At 37.8% G+C, this 14,048-nt stretch overlaps 1 protein-coding gene across 3 annotated transcripts in view; it reads left to right on the top strand.

Annotated features, from left to right (window-relative positions):
• The window catches only part of prdm11 (PR domain containing 11), a 115,780-nt gene that overhangs the window by 42,936 nt on the left and 58,796 nt on the right, over positions 1-14,048 (top strand). For all 3 annotated transcript variants that reach the window (XM_072272207.1, XM_072272205.1, XM_072272206.1), the window contains exons 5-6: positions 838-905; positions 3,676-3,863. In XM_072272207.1, coding sequence (XP_072128308.1) covers positions 838-905; positions 3,676-3,863 — 256 coding nt within the window. The remainder of the gene's footprint in view (positions 1-837; positions 906-3,675; positions 3,864-14,048) is intronic.

The following is a 14,048-nucleotide window of genomic DNA, read 5'->3' as shown; positions in this document are numbered from 1 at the left end:
TTTCATGACGTATGCCGTTGACATTGAACCTGATTCTGATATGTGGAGAAAGAAAGTAATCTTGGAATCTCCAGTATATTTTTAGGTTTTTTTCAAGGTAGCAGAAGACAATAAATAAAAAAGATATCCTTTCTAATGAAAGCATAGAATATAAGAACAGGGATGTGTTTAGTTAATAAAGTAAGTTTGATAGCCTGGGATTGTTTTCTTTGGAACAGGGAGACTGAAGGGAGAAAATTGAGATACATATAAAGCGATGTGGAGCTTATAGAGACTGACTGGTCTATAGATCTTATTTCTTAAGGGGTACAGGAGTTTGTTTATAGGATATGATGAATAAGCAGGAATAGGGTACTAAGATGGCCAAAGATGGAAGGATAAAATGTACAAACGTTTGTAGGTTAGGGTATATATGTGTGTATGATTGAGTGAAGGAATTTGGAATGTAAGTCTATTGCACACTCTGGAGCAGAAGGTGGCAGTAATGCACTGCAGAGTCATTAAAAACCAGTAGGCAAAGATTTAAAGTGTTTGGTAAAATGCTAGAGAGGGGAGGAGAGTTTTGTTTGCACGAAGGAAGTATGGGTCCGGAGTTCACTGCTGGAAAAGATGGTAGAGGCAGAGATCATTTTCACATTTTAAAAGGTTGATGGATGTGTTCCTGAAGAGTTGTGATTTACAGGACTATGGCCTTAGCAGTGGTCAACAAGACTAAGTTAGGCAGCTCTTTTTTGACTGGCTTGGAAATGCCTCTTTCTGTATTGCAGATTTTCTGATTCAGTGAACTCCTGCTTATTTCAAAGTTAAGCTCTATATTAATCCTTTTTGTTATTTCAGATACTTGGCAAGAATAACACCTATAAGTCCATTGATGGCACTGATGAGACCAAAGCCAATTGGATGAGGTGAGTCAGGGGCTCTGGTCAAAGCTAATACTGTTGGTTTGAGTTTGGCTGGAATGTGAAGGGAAGGGAATAGAATATTTTAACCTGAAATCTCAAAATGCAAGAAAGTATATCTTTTCTAGATCTTGCAGGAAAGCTGTTTTGATTGTCAACTTTTATGAGAGTTTATGCCTTTCTTTAAAGATAAAACTTCTTTAATATTTTTAAAATTGAACCAGTCTTTCCTGAGTATTATTTTAAATTTAGTTTGATTGTTCAAGCGTAAGCAGTTCCATGGATGTAGCAAATATTGCGATTCTGTTTTTCTTGCTCAATAAATATGTTTATCAGTGAACTACACTTGTTCAGTTTGATTTGACCTAACCTTATTGCCAAAGGAATTTAAACTTACAAATGTCTGGAATTTGGGTTGAAATTCTACCTTTATATTCGGGAATCCTAAATTTAAATATATATCTTGATGAAATATATATTCAAATATATATCTTCATTAAAATGGAGAGTGACATAGTTAATTCAGAAACAAAGGTTCTGAACTTAAAGAAGGGTAACTTTGAAGGTATGAGACGTGAATTAGCTAAGATAGACTGGCAAATGACACTTAAAGGGTTGACGGTGGATATGCAATGGCAAGCACTTAAAGATCGCATGGATGAACTACAACAATTGTTCATCCCAGTTTGGCAAAAGAATAAATCAAGGAAGATAGTGCACCTGTGGCTGACAAGGGAAATTAGGGATAGTATCAATTCCAAAGAAGAAGCATACAAATTAGCCAGAAAAAGTGGCTCACCTGAGGACTGGGAGAAATTCAGAGTTCAGCAGAGGAGGACAAAGGGCTTAATTAGGAAGGGGAAAAAAGATTATGAGAGAAAACTGGCAGGGAACATAAAAACTGACTGTAAAAGCTTTTACACATATGTGAAAAGAAAAAGATTGATTAAGACAAATGTAGGTCCCCTACAGACAGAAACAGGTGAATTGATTATGGGGAGCAAGGACATAGCAGACCAATTGAATAATTACTTTGGTTCTGTCTTCACTAAGGAGGACCTAAATAATCTTCCGGAAATAGTAGGGGACAGAGGGTCCAGTGAGATGGAGGAACTGAGGGAAATACATGTTAGTAGGGAAGTGGTGTTAGGTGAATTGAAGGGATTAAAGGCAGATAAATCCCCAGGGCCAGATGGTCTGCATCCCAGAGGAAGTAGCCCAAGAAATAGTGGATGCATTAGTGATAATTTTTCAAAACTCTTTAGATTCTGGACTGGTTCCTGAGGATTGGAGGGTGGCTAATGTAACCCCACTTTTTAAAAAAGGAGGGAGAGAGAAACCAGGGAATTATAGACCGGTTAGCCTAACATCGGTGGTGGGCAAACTGCTAGAGTCAGTTATCAAAGATGTGATAACAGCACATTTGGAAAGCGGTGAAATCATCGGACAAAGTCAGCATGGATTTGTGAAAGGAAAATCATAGAGTCTCATAGAATTTTTTGAGGATGTAACTAGTAGAGCGGATAGGGGAGAACCAGTGGATGTGGTATATTTGGATTTTCAAAAGGCTTTTGACAAGGTCCCACACAGGAGATTAGTGTGCAAACTTAAAGCACATGGTATTGGGGGTAAGGTATTGATGTGGATAGAGAATTGGTTGGCAGACAGGAAGCAAAGAGTGGGAATAAACGGGACCTTTTCAGAATGGCAGGCAGTGACTAGTGGGGTACCGTGCTGGGACCCCAGTTGTTTACAATATATAATAATGACTTGGATGAGGGAATTAAATGCAGCATCTCCAAGTTTGCGGTTGACACGAAGCTGGGCGGCAGTGTTAGCTGTGAGGAGGATGCTAAGAGGATGCAGGGTGACTTGGATAGGTTAGGTGAGTGGGCAAATTCATGGCAGATGCAATTTAATGTGGATAAATGTGAAGTTATCCACTTTGGTGGCAAAAACAGGAAAACAGATTATTATCTGAATGGTGGCCGATTAGGGAAAGGGGAGGTGCAACGAGACCTGAGTGTCATTATACACCAGTCATTGAAAGTAGGCATGCAGGTACAGCAGGCGGTGAAAAAGGCGAATGGTATGCTGGCATTTATAGCAAGAGGATTCGAGTACAGGAGCAGGGAGGTACTACTGCAGTTGTACAAGGCCTTAGTGAGACCACACCTGGAGTATTGTGTGCAGTTTTGGTCCCCTAATCTGAGGAAAGACATCCTTGCCATAGAGGGAGTGCAAAGAAGGTTCACCAGATTGATTCCTGGGATGGCAGGACTTTCATATGATGAAAGACTGGATGAACTAGGCTTATACTCGTTGGAATTTAGAAGATTGAGGGGGGATCTGATTGAAACGTATAAAATCCTAAAGGGATTGGACAGGCTAGATGCAGGAAGATTGTTCCGGATGTTGGGGAAGTCCAGAACGAGGGGTCACAGTTTGAGGATAAAGGGGAAGCCTTTTAGGACCGAGGTTAGGAAAAACTTCTTCACACAGAGAGTGGTGAATCTGTGGAATTCTCTGCCACAGGAAACAGATGAGGCCAGTTCATTGGCTATATTTAAGAGGGAGTTAGATATGGCCCTTGTGGCTAAAGGGATCAGGGGGTATGGAGGGAAGGCTGGTACAGGGTTCTGAGTTGGATGATCAGCCATGATCATACTGAATGGCGGTGCGGGCTCGAAGGGCCGAATGGCCTACTCCTTCACCTATTTTCTATGTTTCTATGAAACCTTATACTTTCTAAGCATTGGTCATGCATTTGTCTTAGGTATGTAGTAATATCAAGAGAAGAGAATGAACAGAATCTCATGGCATTCCAGTACAAGGAGAAGATTTACTTCCGTGTATGTAGGGATATTCATCCTGGAGAGAGGCTGAGAGTCTGGTATAGTGAAGACTATATGAAACGTCTCCATGCGACAACACAGGACACCATAGAAAGAAGCCTCCCAGCTGGTAAGTAGTTTATGTATTGAATGTGTACTGAGTTAATTCTCAACATTTTGACAGATTAACACTTACAAGACACTCATTTAATGTGATGATTTTTGACTTTGAAAAATGAGGTTATAAAAATTCAAATTCTGTTTTAAAGTGCTTTTGCTACATACCTTTATTTTTCCATTTAAAACAACACAATTCAGATAGAATGAAACATCTCATACTTTTGTTCATACAATATTAATTGTGTAAGTTTTAATTGTTAAATGCATTATTTACTGCATAAGACTGAAATTCATTCTTAATGCAGTTAAAGTGATTATATTTTCCAAAGTCCTATGGAAACTATATGATAAAACATAAAGACTAGTTCCGAACTCAGTCCAAAATTAGATAATTGTAAGTTTCTCTTGTGAATATAGAATTATACACAAAAGCTTTGTGATTTGGCATCCATGAATTTCTGATTCACTTCATCTCCAGTAACTCTGCAAACCAGCACTTGACAGCTGTATATGATGATGTAGTTTCAGATGAGGCTGGTAGGTTTTCATTGTTGCCCTACTGGTACTCCTTGGTTTCAGTGCTATCTGTAGGTGCTCGTAGTGATACAGACAGTAGTTGTTTGTGTCTTCCATTTCCATTGTGTTTTACTCTGATTGCACTCTGTTTATCGAGAAATATCAACACAATCACCTATTATAGCATTGAATAAACAGTCTTCAGATAAAGGTGTGAAACTTAGGAGGGTGTGTTGACACTGAATGGGAAGATGGACATCTGCAAGAGACTTGACAAGGTTGAAAACCAGAATATTTTGATGAAGGAATACAAAGTAGGCTCATCACTATCAATGATATTAAGGCATGGAAAGATAATTCAATTTTATGTAAGCCCGGAGCTGAATAAATCTGTAGGCAAGCAGTGTATTCTACACAAACCTAAAACAGCCAGACAGTGATTTATACAGATGATTTGCACTCAGACATTCTGAGGATGCAGTCTCAAGGCCAATGCTTATTGAAATGGACAGATGTTTCATCAATCAGAATTAGTTTCTGAGAAAATATTTATCAACAACACGAAGTATTTGTACAGTATTAAAGACACAATTTATAATGTTACCTGTGCACAAGATTCAGTTAGAAGTGAGACTAAGAAGAGTTTTGAGAAAATTGTTGCCTAAGTGATGTTTGCTGAAGAATCTCCTGATGAAAAATTAGATGCTTTTAATGTTCAACGTCAAAAATCAGAGAAAGCAGAAATTGTTAGCATGCTGAAGAATGCTCCCTAACAAACCCAGTGTGGCACCTAAGTGATAAGTATATAGAAAATTGGATTGAAATTGGTAAAATTAAATTGTGATGCAGAAATTATAGGAAGTGTAATGAACCCCAAGAAGCTGAAAGAAAGTGACAAGAACTTTGAAACTTGTGTGAGACAATAAAATAAGTTGAGCTAGTGTAGCTTCAGCATTTGATTATAATCCTCAATTTTGCAAAAGGCTGCCTTGTTATTCAGCACAGCAAGTTATGCAACTGCAGTCTTAACTAAAAGAGACAAGAGTCGATTATGTAGGCTGTTGTCCATGATTCTTTCAAGAGGACTTCTGGGGCTGGTGACAATGAACCCAGGGATGTACAGCAAGCCCTCGAGGAAGTACAACAGGATCTCAAGTAACTGCATCTAAACTAGAAGGAAGTGTAAGCTACAGTTCCATCAATTACATTATAAATTGACAAAGCTTACTTTTAGTTTTAAATGTAGGTTAAGTTTTGCATAAGTGAAATAAATTCCTTTTATTGCAGTCTTCAATAATTTAGTGTCTAGTACTTTATTTTTGTTTACGGACATTCAAAATTTCACGTATTTCCTTCAAGAAAACAACAGCATACATGGTGAGTACCCACACTACTGTTCTTGATTTTATGATAATATATTTGATAGACATTTTGATTATCCAACACCTATCAAGTTTGGCTTAATAACAGAACATTTTACCATTGATCAATATGTTCAAGAATTGTCCCTGAAAATAGATTTCCTATAGATCATTGATTATGGGGAGAAAAAAAAAGTTACTTTTCTGTCAGACACATGGGAACTATATACAATGGATTCTAGTTAATTGGGCCATCAGTTAATCAGGGCACTTGGTTATTTGGGGCAACTCTTAAAGAACAAAAACTAATTGAGAAAATGGCTGGGTTTCCCTTTGTTTATTTGGGACACTATGCCGCTTAATTGGGACAGGAGACTGTTGCCTAACAGTTTCTAACTAACATCAGTCACATTCAGCTTGTGTGGCATTACACCATGCTTAGAGAGAGCAGTTTTTAAATAGCATCAGTCGCATGTGCTTGTGTTCAAACAGCAGTGATTTTTGTTACTGATAGTTGGCAATTCAGAACTGTTTTTCTCAGTGCGGTTTCAAGCATTGAGGCTTGGACATGCCATAAACGGACAGGAGTGAAAATGAAATGATTTCACTCCTTCAACAAATAAGGAACTATGGAGAATTTGAAGGTTATTGACAATCATCTTGAATGTTACAATGAAAATGAAGATTTGGAGGATGCATTCATTGAAGGCATTATATGAAGGCAGTCCATTATCTGTACTGTGCACTGAGTTTGTTCATTTACCATTAATCAAAAAAATCACGGCAGCGTATGCTGGAAGAATTCCTCTGTCGATAACTATTAGAAACTAATGCACAGCTTTATAGTATTGTTAGTGTTCTGATTTGTTCTGTATTTAATTTAAATACATAATTTGTTACTCAGTTGAATGAAAATTCATCTTTTTTATACCTTTTTAACTATTTCAATGGAACTTTAGCTAATTCAAGAAAAATGTGCTGGCCCAATTAACCGGAATACACTGTACATTGTGAACAGTGGATTATAGGTACTCAAAATGTTTTGTTCTGTTTTTTTTTTAAAGCATTAATTACAATAGTTATTGTGCAATTTGATGTGATAAAACTTTCTTGTCATTGTCAGTTTAAAGACAAAAGGTCTGTTCTTTAAAAGATTTCTGCACTAACTAGTGGCTGAGAATCTCACAGTTAATAATAACGTCCAAATTCTCACACCTACCTGGACTATACCTCTTCTCACCCTGTCAATTGTAAAAACGCCACCTCCTTCTCTCAGTTCCTCCGTCCCTGTCGCATCTGCTCCCAGGTTCAGGCTTTTTATTCTAGAACTAATGAGATGTCTTCCTTCTTCAAAGAAAGGGGGTTTCCTTCCTCCACCATCAATGCTGCCCACACCCACATTTCTTCCATTTCACGCACGTCTGCCCTTGTCCCATCCTCCCGCCACCCCAGCAGGGATACCTTTCCTCTTGGCCTCACCTATCACCCCAGTAGCCTCAGTGTCCAGCACATAATTCTCCGCAACTTCTGCCACCTCCAATGGGATCTCACCACCAAGCACATCTTTTCCAACCCTCCTTCCCCCCCCCCCAACTTTCAACTTTCTACAGGAATTACTCCCTACATGACTCCCTTTTCCAAACTTCACTCCCCACTGACCTTCCTCCTGGTACTTATCCTTGCAAGTGGAACAAATGCCGTACTTGCCCATACACTTCTTCCTCACTACCATTCAGATTCCCAAACAGTCCTCCAGGTGAGGCAACACTTCACCTGTAAGTCTGTTGGAGGTCATCTACTAAATATGGTACTCCTGGTGTGGCCCCCTGTATATTGGTGAGACCCGGCATAGATTGAGAGACAGATTCGCCAATCATCTATGCTCCATCCGTCACAAAAATTGGGATCTCCCAGTGGCAGCCCATTTCAATCCTACTTCCCATTCTTATTCCGACATGTCAGTCTATAGTCTCCTCTACTGCCGTGATGAGGCCACACCCAAGTTGGAAGTGTAACACCTTATAATCTGTCTGGAGGAAGCCTCTAACCCGATGACATTATCATTGATTTCTTAAACTTCCATTAATTGCCCCTCCCCCTTCACCACTTCTTCATTTCCATTTTCCTCTCTCACGTTATCTCCTCACCTCTCCCTGCTGCTCCTGCTCCTTCCTTTTCTTTCATGGAGTTTTACCTTCTATCGGATTCCCCCTATATCCTCTTCTCCAGCCTTTTATCTCTTTCACCTATCACCTATCACCTCTTTACTTCACCCCTCCTCCTCTCCCAGTTTCACCTATCACTTACCAGCTTGTACTTCTTTCTCCCCTCCCCCAACCTTCTTGCTCTAACTTCTCATCTTTTTTTCCAGTCCTGATGAAGGGTCTCAGCCCGAAACGTCGACTGTTTACTCTTTTCCATAGATGCTACCTGGCCTGCTGAGTTTCTTCAGCATTTTGTGTGTGTTGCTCTAATTTCACAGTTTTACTCAGTTGTAGAGAGATGTTGCAGTGACCACTAGTCATGTGCAGTTCAGGAAATGAAATGAAACTCAACTTATTGGAAACTAATGAATGAAGTGAGGCATACATTTTGAGTCCAGTGGTGTATCATGCCCCCACTCAGTCGTGGTATATCAACAAGTTCTATCATATGTTTTGTAGTATACCACATACTAATTCAACTTTATAAATTATTTGTTTTGGAAGTACCAGGTATTTTAAAAGCTTTATTTGGTGTAGCAGAAGGCTACTGAGTGGTATTTGTTAACTAAATTATATTTGGTTGTGAAATATGCTAATTGAATGCTGGCATGGAAAGTTATGAAAACATTTAAAAAATTTTAGTGTTGTGAATTAATGTGATATTGGAGAAAGTACTAAAAAGGGGAAACACTGAGTTGTTTGTCAGTCTGTGGAACTGTGCAGCAGTTCATTTTTGCTCCAGCTTGCAATATCTGCAGTTTCTTGTGCCTCCTCTTATCTATTCTGCTCATTACAACCTCAAAAAACTCAACTGAATTGTCAAAGATGATCTCCCTTTCAAATAACCACATCAATTCTACAAATTTCTTTTATAATTTTCTAATTGCTGTCAGTACTTCTTTAATAGATTCTTACACTCTCCTGATTACTGATGTCAAGCTAACTGGCCATAACAATTGTGTTAATCTTTTCCTTTTCATATTTCTTTGAAACTAATGGTCTCTAATTGTGTTACTTATTTATGTTATTTATGTCTCTTATTCATGGTACTCTCATATTTTACTTCATCTTACAATTTTTTGGTCCTCCTTTATTAAATTCTGAAGTATTTCCAGTCCTCAGACTCAATTACTCTTCTTTGATAATACTTAAAGTATTTTCCTTTGATCTAATACTGTTTTTAGCTTACCTTGTTCACCACAGTTGGATCACTTTTCTTGTAATGTTTTCTTTACCTTTAAGAGAAATATGTGACTCGCAGGTGATATACAAACGTTTGTATTAATCCTTTAAATGTTAGCAATTGCTTCTCTCCTGTCATTTCTTTTAATACGGTTTATGTGACACCCCGTACTTTTTATGTTTTTTTTTAAGCTTTGAGACTTTAATTTCGGATTGAACTAAACTGTTTCCATTCTTGGCATAATATTCCATCATTAATGTCTTTTTAACATGCTTAAAATGCTTATTATTTAACCATTTCTCATTGCACCTACAAGATCAGCCTAACTGCTTCCTCAAAACGCTGATCTGGAAAACCAGCTTGATTACTCTTGTTCATTTCAATTATTTCAGCGTCCATTCATTGCTAACTACCCTGCTGATAGGCTGCACTGCTTAAAGGTTGTTCATCTTGAAAGAGCGATGCACTGTGATAGCCATTCATGCTAAATTAATTCTGCCTGGAAACATTAATGAATGGTACTACATGGGATTGGTTTAATAAATGAAGACATGGATTCTAATCTCACCAAAACAACTGATGAATTTAAATTCAGTTAATTAAATAATCTGGAATTTAAAATAAAACAATTAATTGTAGTAATTGTGAGCATGAAAGCGATTGGATCGTTGTGTAGAAAAAAAAACACATGGTTCAGTGATGTTCTACAGGGCAGGAAATCTTGCTTGTTGCTAGGGTGAATAATTCTCAAAAGTCACAAAATATTTTTCTCTGTGAGAATTAAGACACCAGCTAATGAAGTGTTTTCTCCTTGTTATAATTAACTTCAGTTTCACCAAACAGGGTTCCTTGACAATGCATCTTGTCAAGTGCTCTCACAATTATTCTTTTCTCATCAAGACTACATTGGAACCATACTAGAAGCCTGTATTCAGAGTTAATAAAGCATAAGGAATCTGGCACCAGCCTGACATGTATTTTGTAGAGATAATTGGCCAACTGGATTTACTCTTTTGGGGATTTGCAGTATTTGTTTTCTGAATCATAGGTTCTATTAGAAAATGAGCAGCAGTCACCCAATGTCTCGCTTCTGCAGCAGAGTTGCAGTGACTTCTGATGTCTTCACTCAGGAAACAGACTATTTTCTCTAAGTCCAGCTACTGTTACTGTTTACAAGCCAACCCATCTTGGCCCTTTATGCTAAAAGTCTGCAGTCCGTAACCACAACAGTTTAGTGCAAAGTAGTTTGAGATTATAATCAGGATATTTCAAAGTACAAAAAATTTGAAGTAAATTTTATTATCAAAGTACATATATGTAACCATAGACATCCCAAGATTCATTTTCCTGTGTGCATGCTCAGCAAATCTATAGAATAGTAACGATAACAGGATCAGTGAAAGATCAGCCTGAGCACAGAAGACAACAAATGGCAAATGCAAAATAAATCAATAGCAGTAAATAATGAGAACATGAACTAGAGTCCTTAAAGTGAGATAATTGGCTGGGGGAACATCTCAATAGATGGGCAAGTGAGTGTAGTTATCCCTTTTGTTCAAGAGCCTGATGGTTGACGGATAGTAACTGTTCTTGAACCTGGTGGTATAAGTCCTGAGGCTCCTGCACTTTCTACCTGATGGTAGTAGTGAGAGAAGAGCGTGGCCTGGGTGGTAGGGATCCCTGATGTTAGATGCCACCCTTCTACAACAGCATTTCTTGTAGACGTGCTCAGTGGTTGGGAGGGCTTCACCTTTAATGCACTGTGCCGAATCCACTACCTTTTGTAGGATTTTCTGTTCAAAGGCATTGGTGCTTCCACACCAGGCTACAATGCCCCCAGTCAACACATTCTCCACTCCACATTTACAGACTTTTGTCTCCATTAAATGTCAGCAGCCTTCTAAGCCACAGGGGCACTATTAGCAAAGGTAAAGGTAGACAAAAAAACTGACTTATGCAATGCATAAGCCTAATCAGTTGACTTTTGTATGGAGTGTAATAACATGAGAATGTATGTAGGTCAAACATTCATTGAAAAATTGAATCATAGCTGACTTATCTTTATCAGTGAAGTTATTCTTCCTAATACCCATCATCCATTATTCCCTTTCAATGGAAAATTGTATCTTAGCTTGAATATATTTAATGATTTATCTCTCTGCAGATAGAGAATTCCTAATATTCACAGACTTCTGGAAAGGAAATGCTGCTTCATCTTGGTTATAAGCGGCTATACCTTATCTTGCCTCCTAGTTCTTCTGTAGGTTTCCCAAACAGGAGGAGTGACCTAACAATTTTGATCCTGTCAAAGCCCCTTCAGAATCTTGCATGTAGGTATGTCTTGTAGATACATCATTCTGAAGATTTTTATTTTTGCATAGTGGCCTTGATGTGATGTTCATTGACAAAGAAAAGATAGATGTGAAGGTATTGGTAATAGGGAATCGGGTCAAAATTATGAGATTATAAAGTAAGCTAATTGCTTGCAGAATATCATGGGTAGATATGGATACCCACTGAGAAATCTTCTCATTACCCTTCTCTTAACCATGCACACTTATATTGCAGTGGAAATTCCACTGCAGTGAGCTGTGGTGAAATTAGCCAGCTACTACATAAAAGCATTAGATGATTTTCTGTAAACAGCATTGCTTGAGAGTGCCAGGTTCCATCCAATTCAACTGTGAAGGTTAGGCGGGGCTTGCCCTGGAGATTTCTGAACTGTAAAGTTACATCTGAAATTTATTGTACGAGCTTAGATCCCTTCAGCAATCCGTTCCTGTCATGATTCATCTTTCAATTGTGCATGCAGTTTTCATTTCAAAGGTCTAAAGACAACTTGGTTAAGTTATGGACTGTTGATGACTTTGAATGCTGCCAAACTATGTGGACAATTTAAGTTAGAATAATCAAACAAGACTGGAATTAAAATACATTTTAAACAAGAAACCATAGGATTTTTGCTAAAAATCTTTCTGGTTTACTGGTGTCTTTCAGGGAACAAAATCTACCCTCCTCACCTGGTATGACTACCCCCTGAAATGGCCTACCAGACCTCTGAAAATTCAAAGGCAGTTAGGAATGGTCAATAAAGGTTAGCTTGGTCAGCAGTAGATATCTCGTGAACATTTAAAAGAAACTTGGCACCCAAAAACAGATGGTGTCAATTCCATTTTCTCCCTGTGTATCTCCATTGCCTGCATGTTTAATACAAGAATTTCTCAACACATCTGCATTATCAGTAGCCATCCAACAGGGCACTTGGCTCACTTACTTAAACATAGATTTTGTATCGTGGATGAGAAAAGATGTTTGAAAATTAGCATCTGAAACTTTTCAGGAGTAAAATTCATCTTCAGGTGACATTTGCTAAATGCAGAATACAGAAATGACAATTTACCTTTCCAGTAAAATCACTGGGAAAGAGTTTAAGAAGGAGAGCCTATTCAACAGCCATGTTTGCTGCTGTCTACACATTTTACTTGTTGATGCCTTTACTGCACATAATTATCTAAATTTACTGATTACTAAATAATTGATTTAGAAACCAACTCAATCTCTGGATTATGAAGGTGTGACTTCATAATTCAGTTTTTTTCAATAATTGTATTGAGAATATCAGGAAACACTTGCACTTATCCCAACTCTGTATAATTGACACTGCCTAAATGTTACTGATGAGTGCACCAATTGTTTGAAAGGTATACAAATGTTGGTGCATTATTTTAGGAGAAACACTGTCCATCATTAATTGTGATGTACAGGATAAAATAGTATTGTTTGCTCTGTGAACTGCATGTATACCATGGGTGAACTGCAGAATATGATGCTAGAGTAAATGGTGAAAACGAAACCGTATGCTATATTGGTTTCAATGAAGTTGCTGATACTGTTGAAACTGAAAGCTATGAAAGCATTAATGAGGAATAGTACCCATAGCAGTGCTGCAAAGTTGTGACTAGTATTAGGTTTAGATACTTGACAGATCGCAAAGCCATCATCAACTTCCAGGGGTAGATTATTACTAACTCTTAAAAGACTATTTAGGTTTGAAAGTGACAGGGCTTACTTCCTGTGGTGAGTTTAGTTTATGTATTGTGCAAATACAGCAACTCAGTGCTATTCAGTGGCTATCAGCAATGATGCAGTCAGCAAGATGCCATCTTCAGGGAATTTGTGCATATGGGTGTAAATTTTCTAATACATATTAATTTTGAATGCTGCAAATATTTAATAATGTAGGATGATCAGCATTTGAAACCTGTAAATTGTAGTATCATAAAGATGGTTTCAGTGTTTGAAAATTTATCTCAAATTTTACGTTTAAAAATGTATCTAATGAGAGTTGAATATTGTTCATATCTTATGTGTATGTATTTAGTCATGATCATTTGAGGCACATTGTATGTGTAACAGACTATAAACTAAATGAAAGAATACTGAACATCAAGAATACATTTGCACTATTGTAACATACTTCTAGTTTTGATTACTGAGCTATAGGTTGAATTAAATTTTATCTGGATTTGATTCTTTGTAACTGCATCTTTTGTAAAATAATCAGCAGTAGTATTTTTATGGAGGTGAAGATGATTAGATTATGAAGACACGTAGTCCTCTTTTATTGTCATTTAGTAATGCATGCATTAAGAAATGATACATTATTTCCTCCCGTGTGATATCACAAAACACAGGACAGACCAAGACTGAAAAAACTGACAAAACCACATAATTATAACATATAGTTACAAACAGTGCAACAATACCATAACTTGATGAAGAAGTCCATGAGCACAGTCAAGTTCAAAGTTTCTCAAATGTCCCACATCTCACGCAGACGGGAAGAGGAAGAAAAACTCTCCCTGCCATGCCGACCACAATCCGACTCTGAGTCATCCAAAAACTTCGAGCTCTGATCAGCTGTCCGACAC

This window comes from Mobula birostris, chromosome 11 (genome assembly GCF_030028105.1).
Source record: "Mobula birostris isolate sMobBir1 chromosome 11, sMobBir1.hap1, whole genome shotgun sequence".
Lineage (NCBI taxonomy): Eukaryota > Metazoa > Chordata > Chondrichthyes > Myliobatiformes > Myliobatidae > Mobula > Mobula birostris.
The sequence above is the reverse complement of the archived record's forward strand: the minus strand, read 5'-3'. Positions and strand labels throughout refer to the sequence as shown.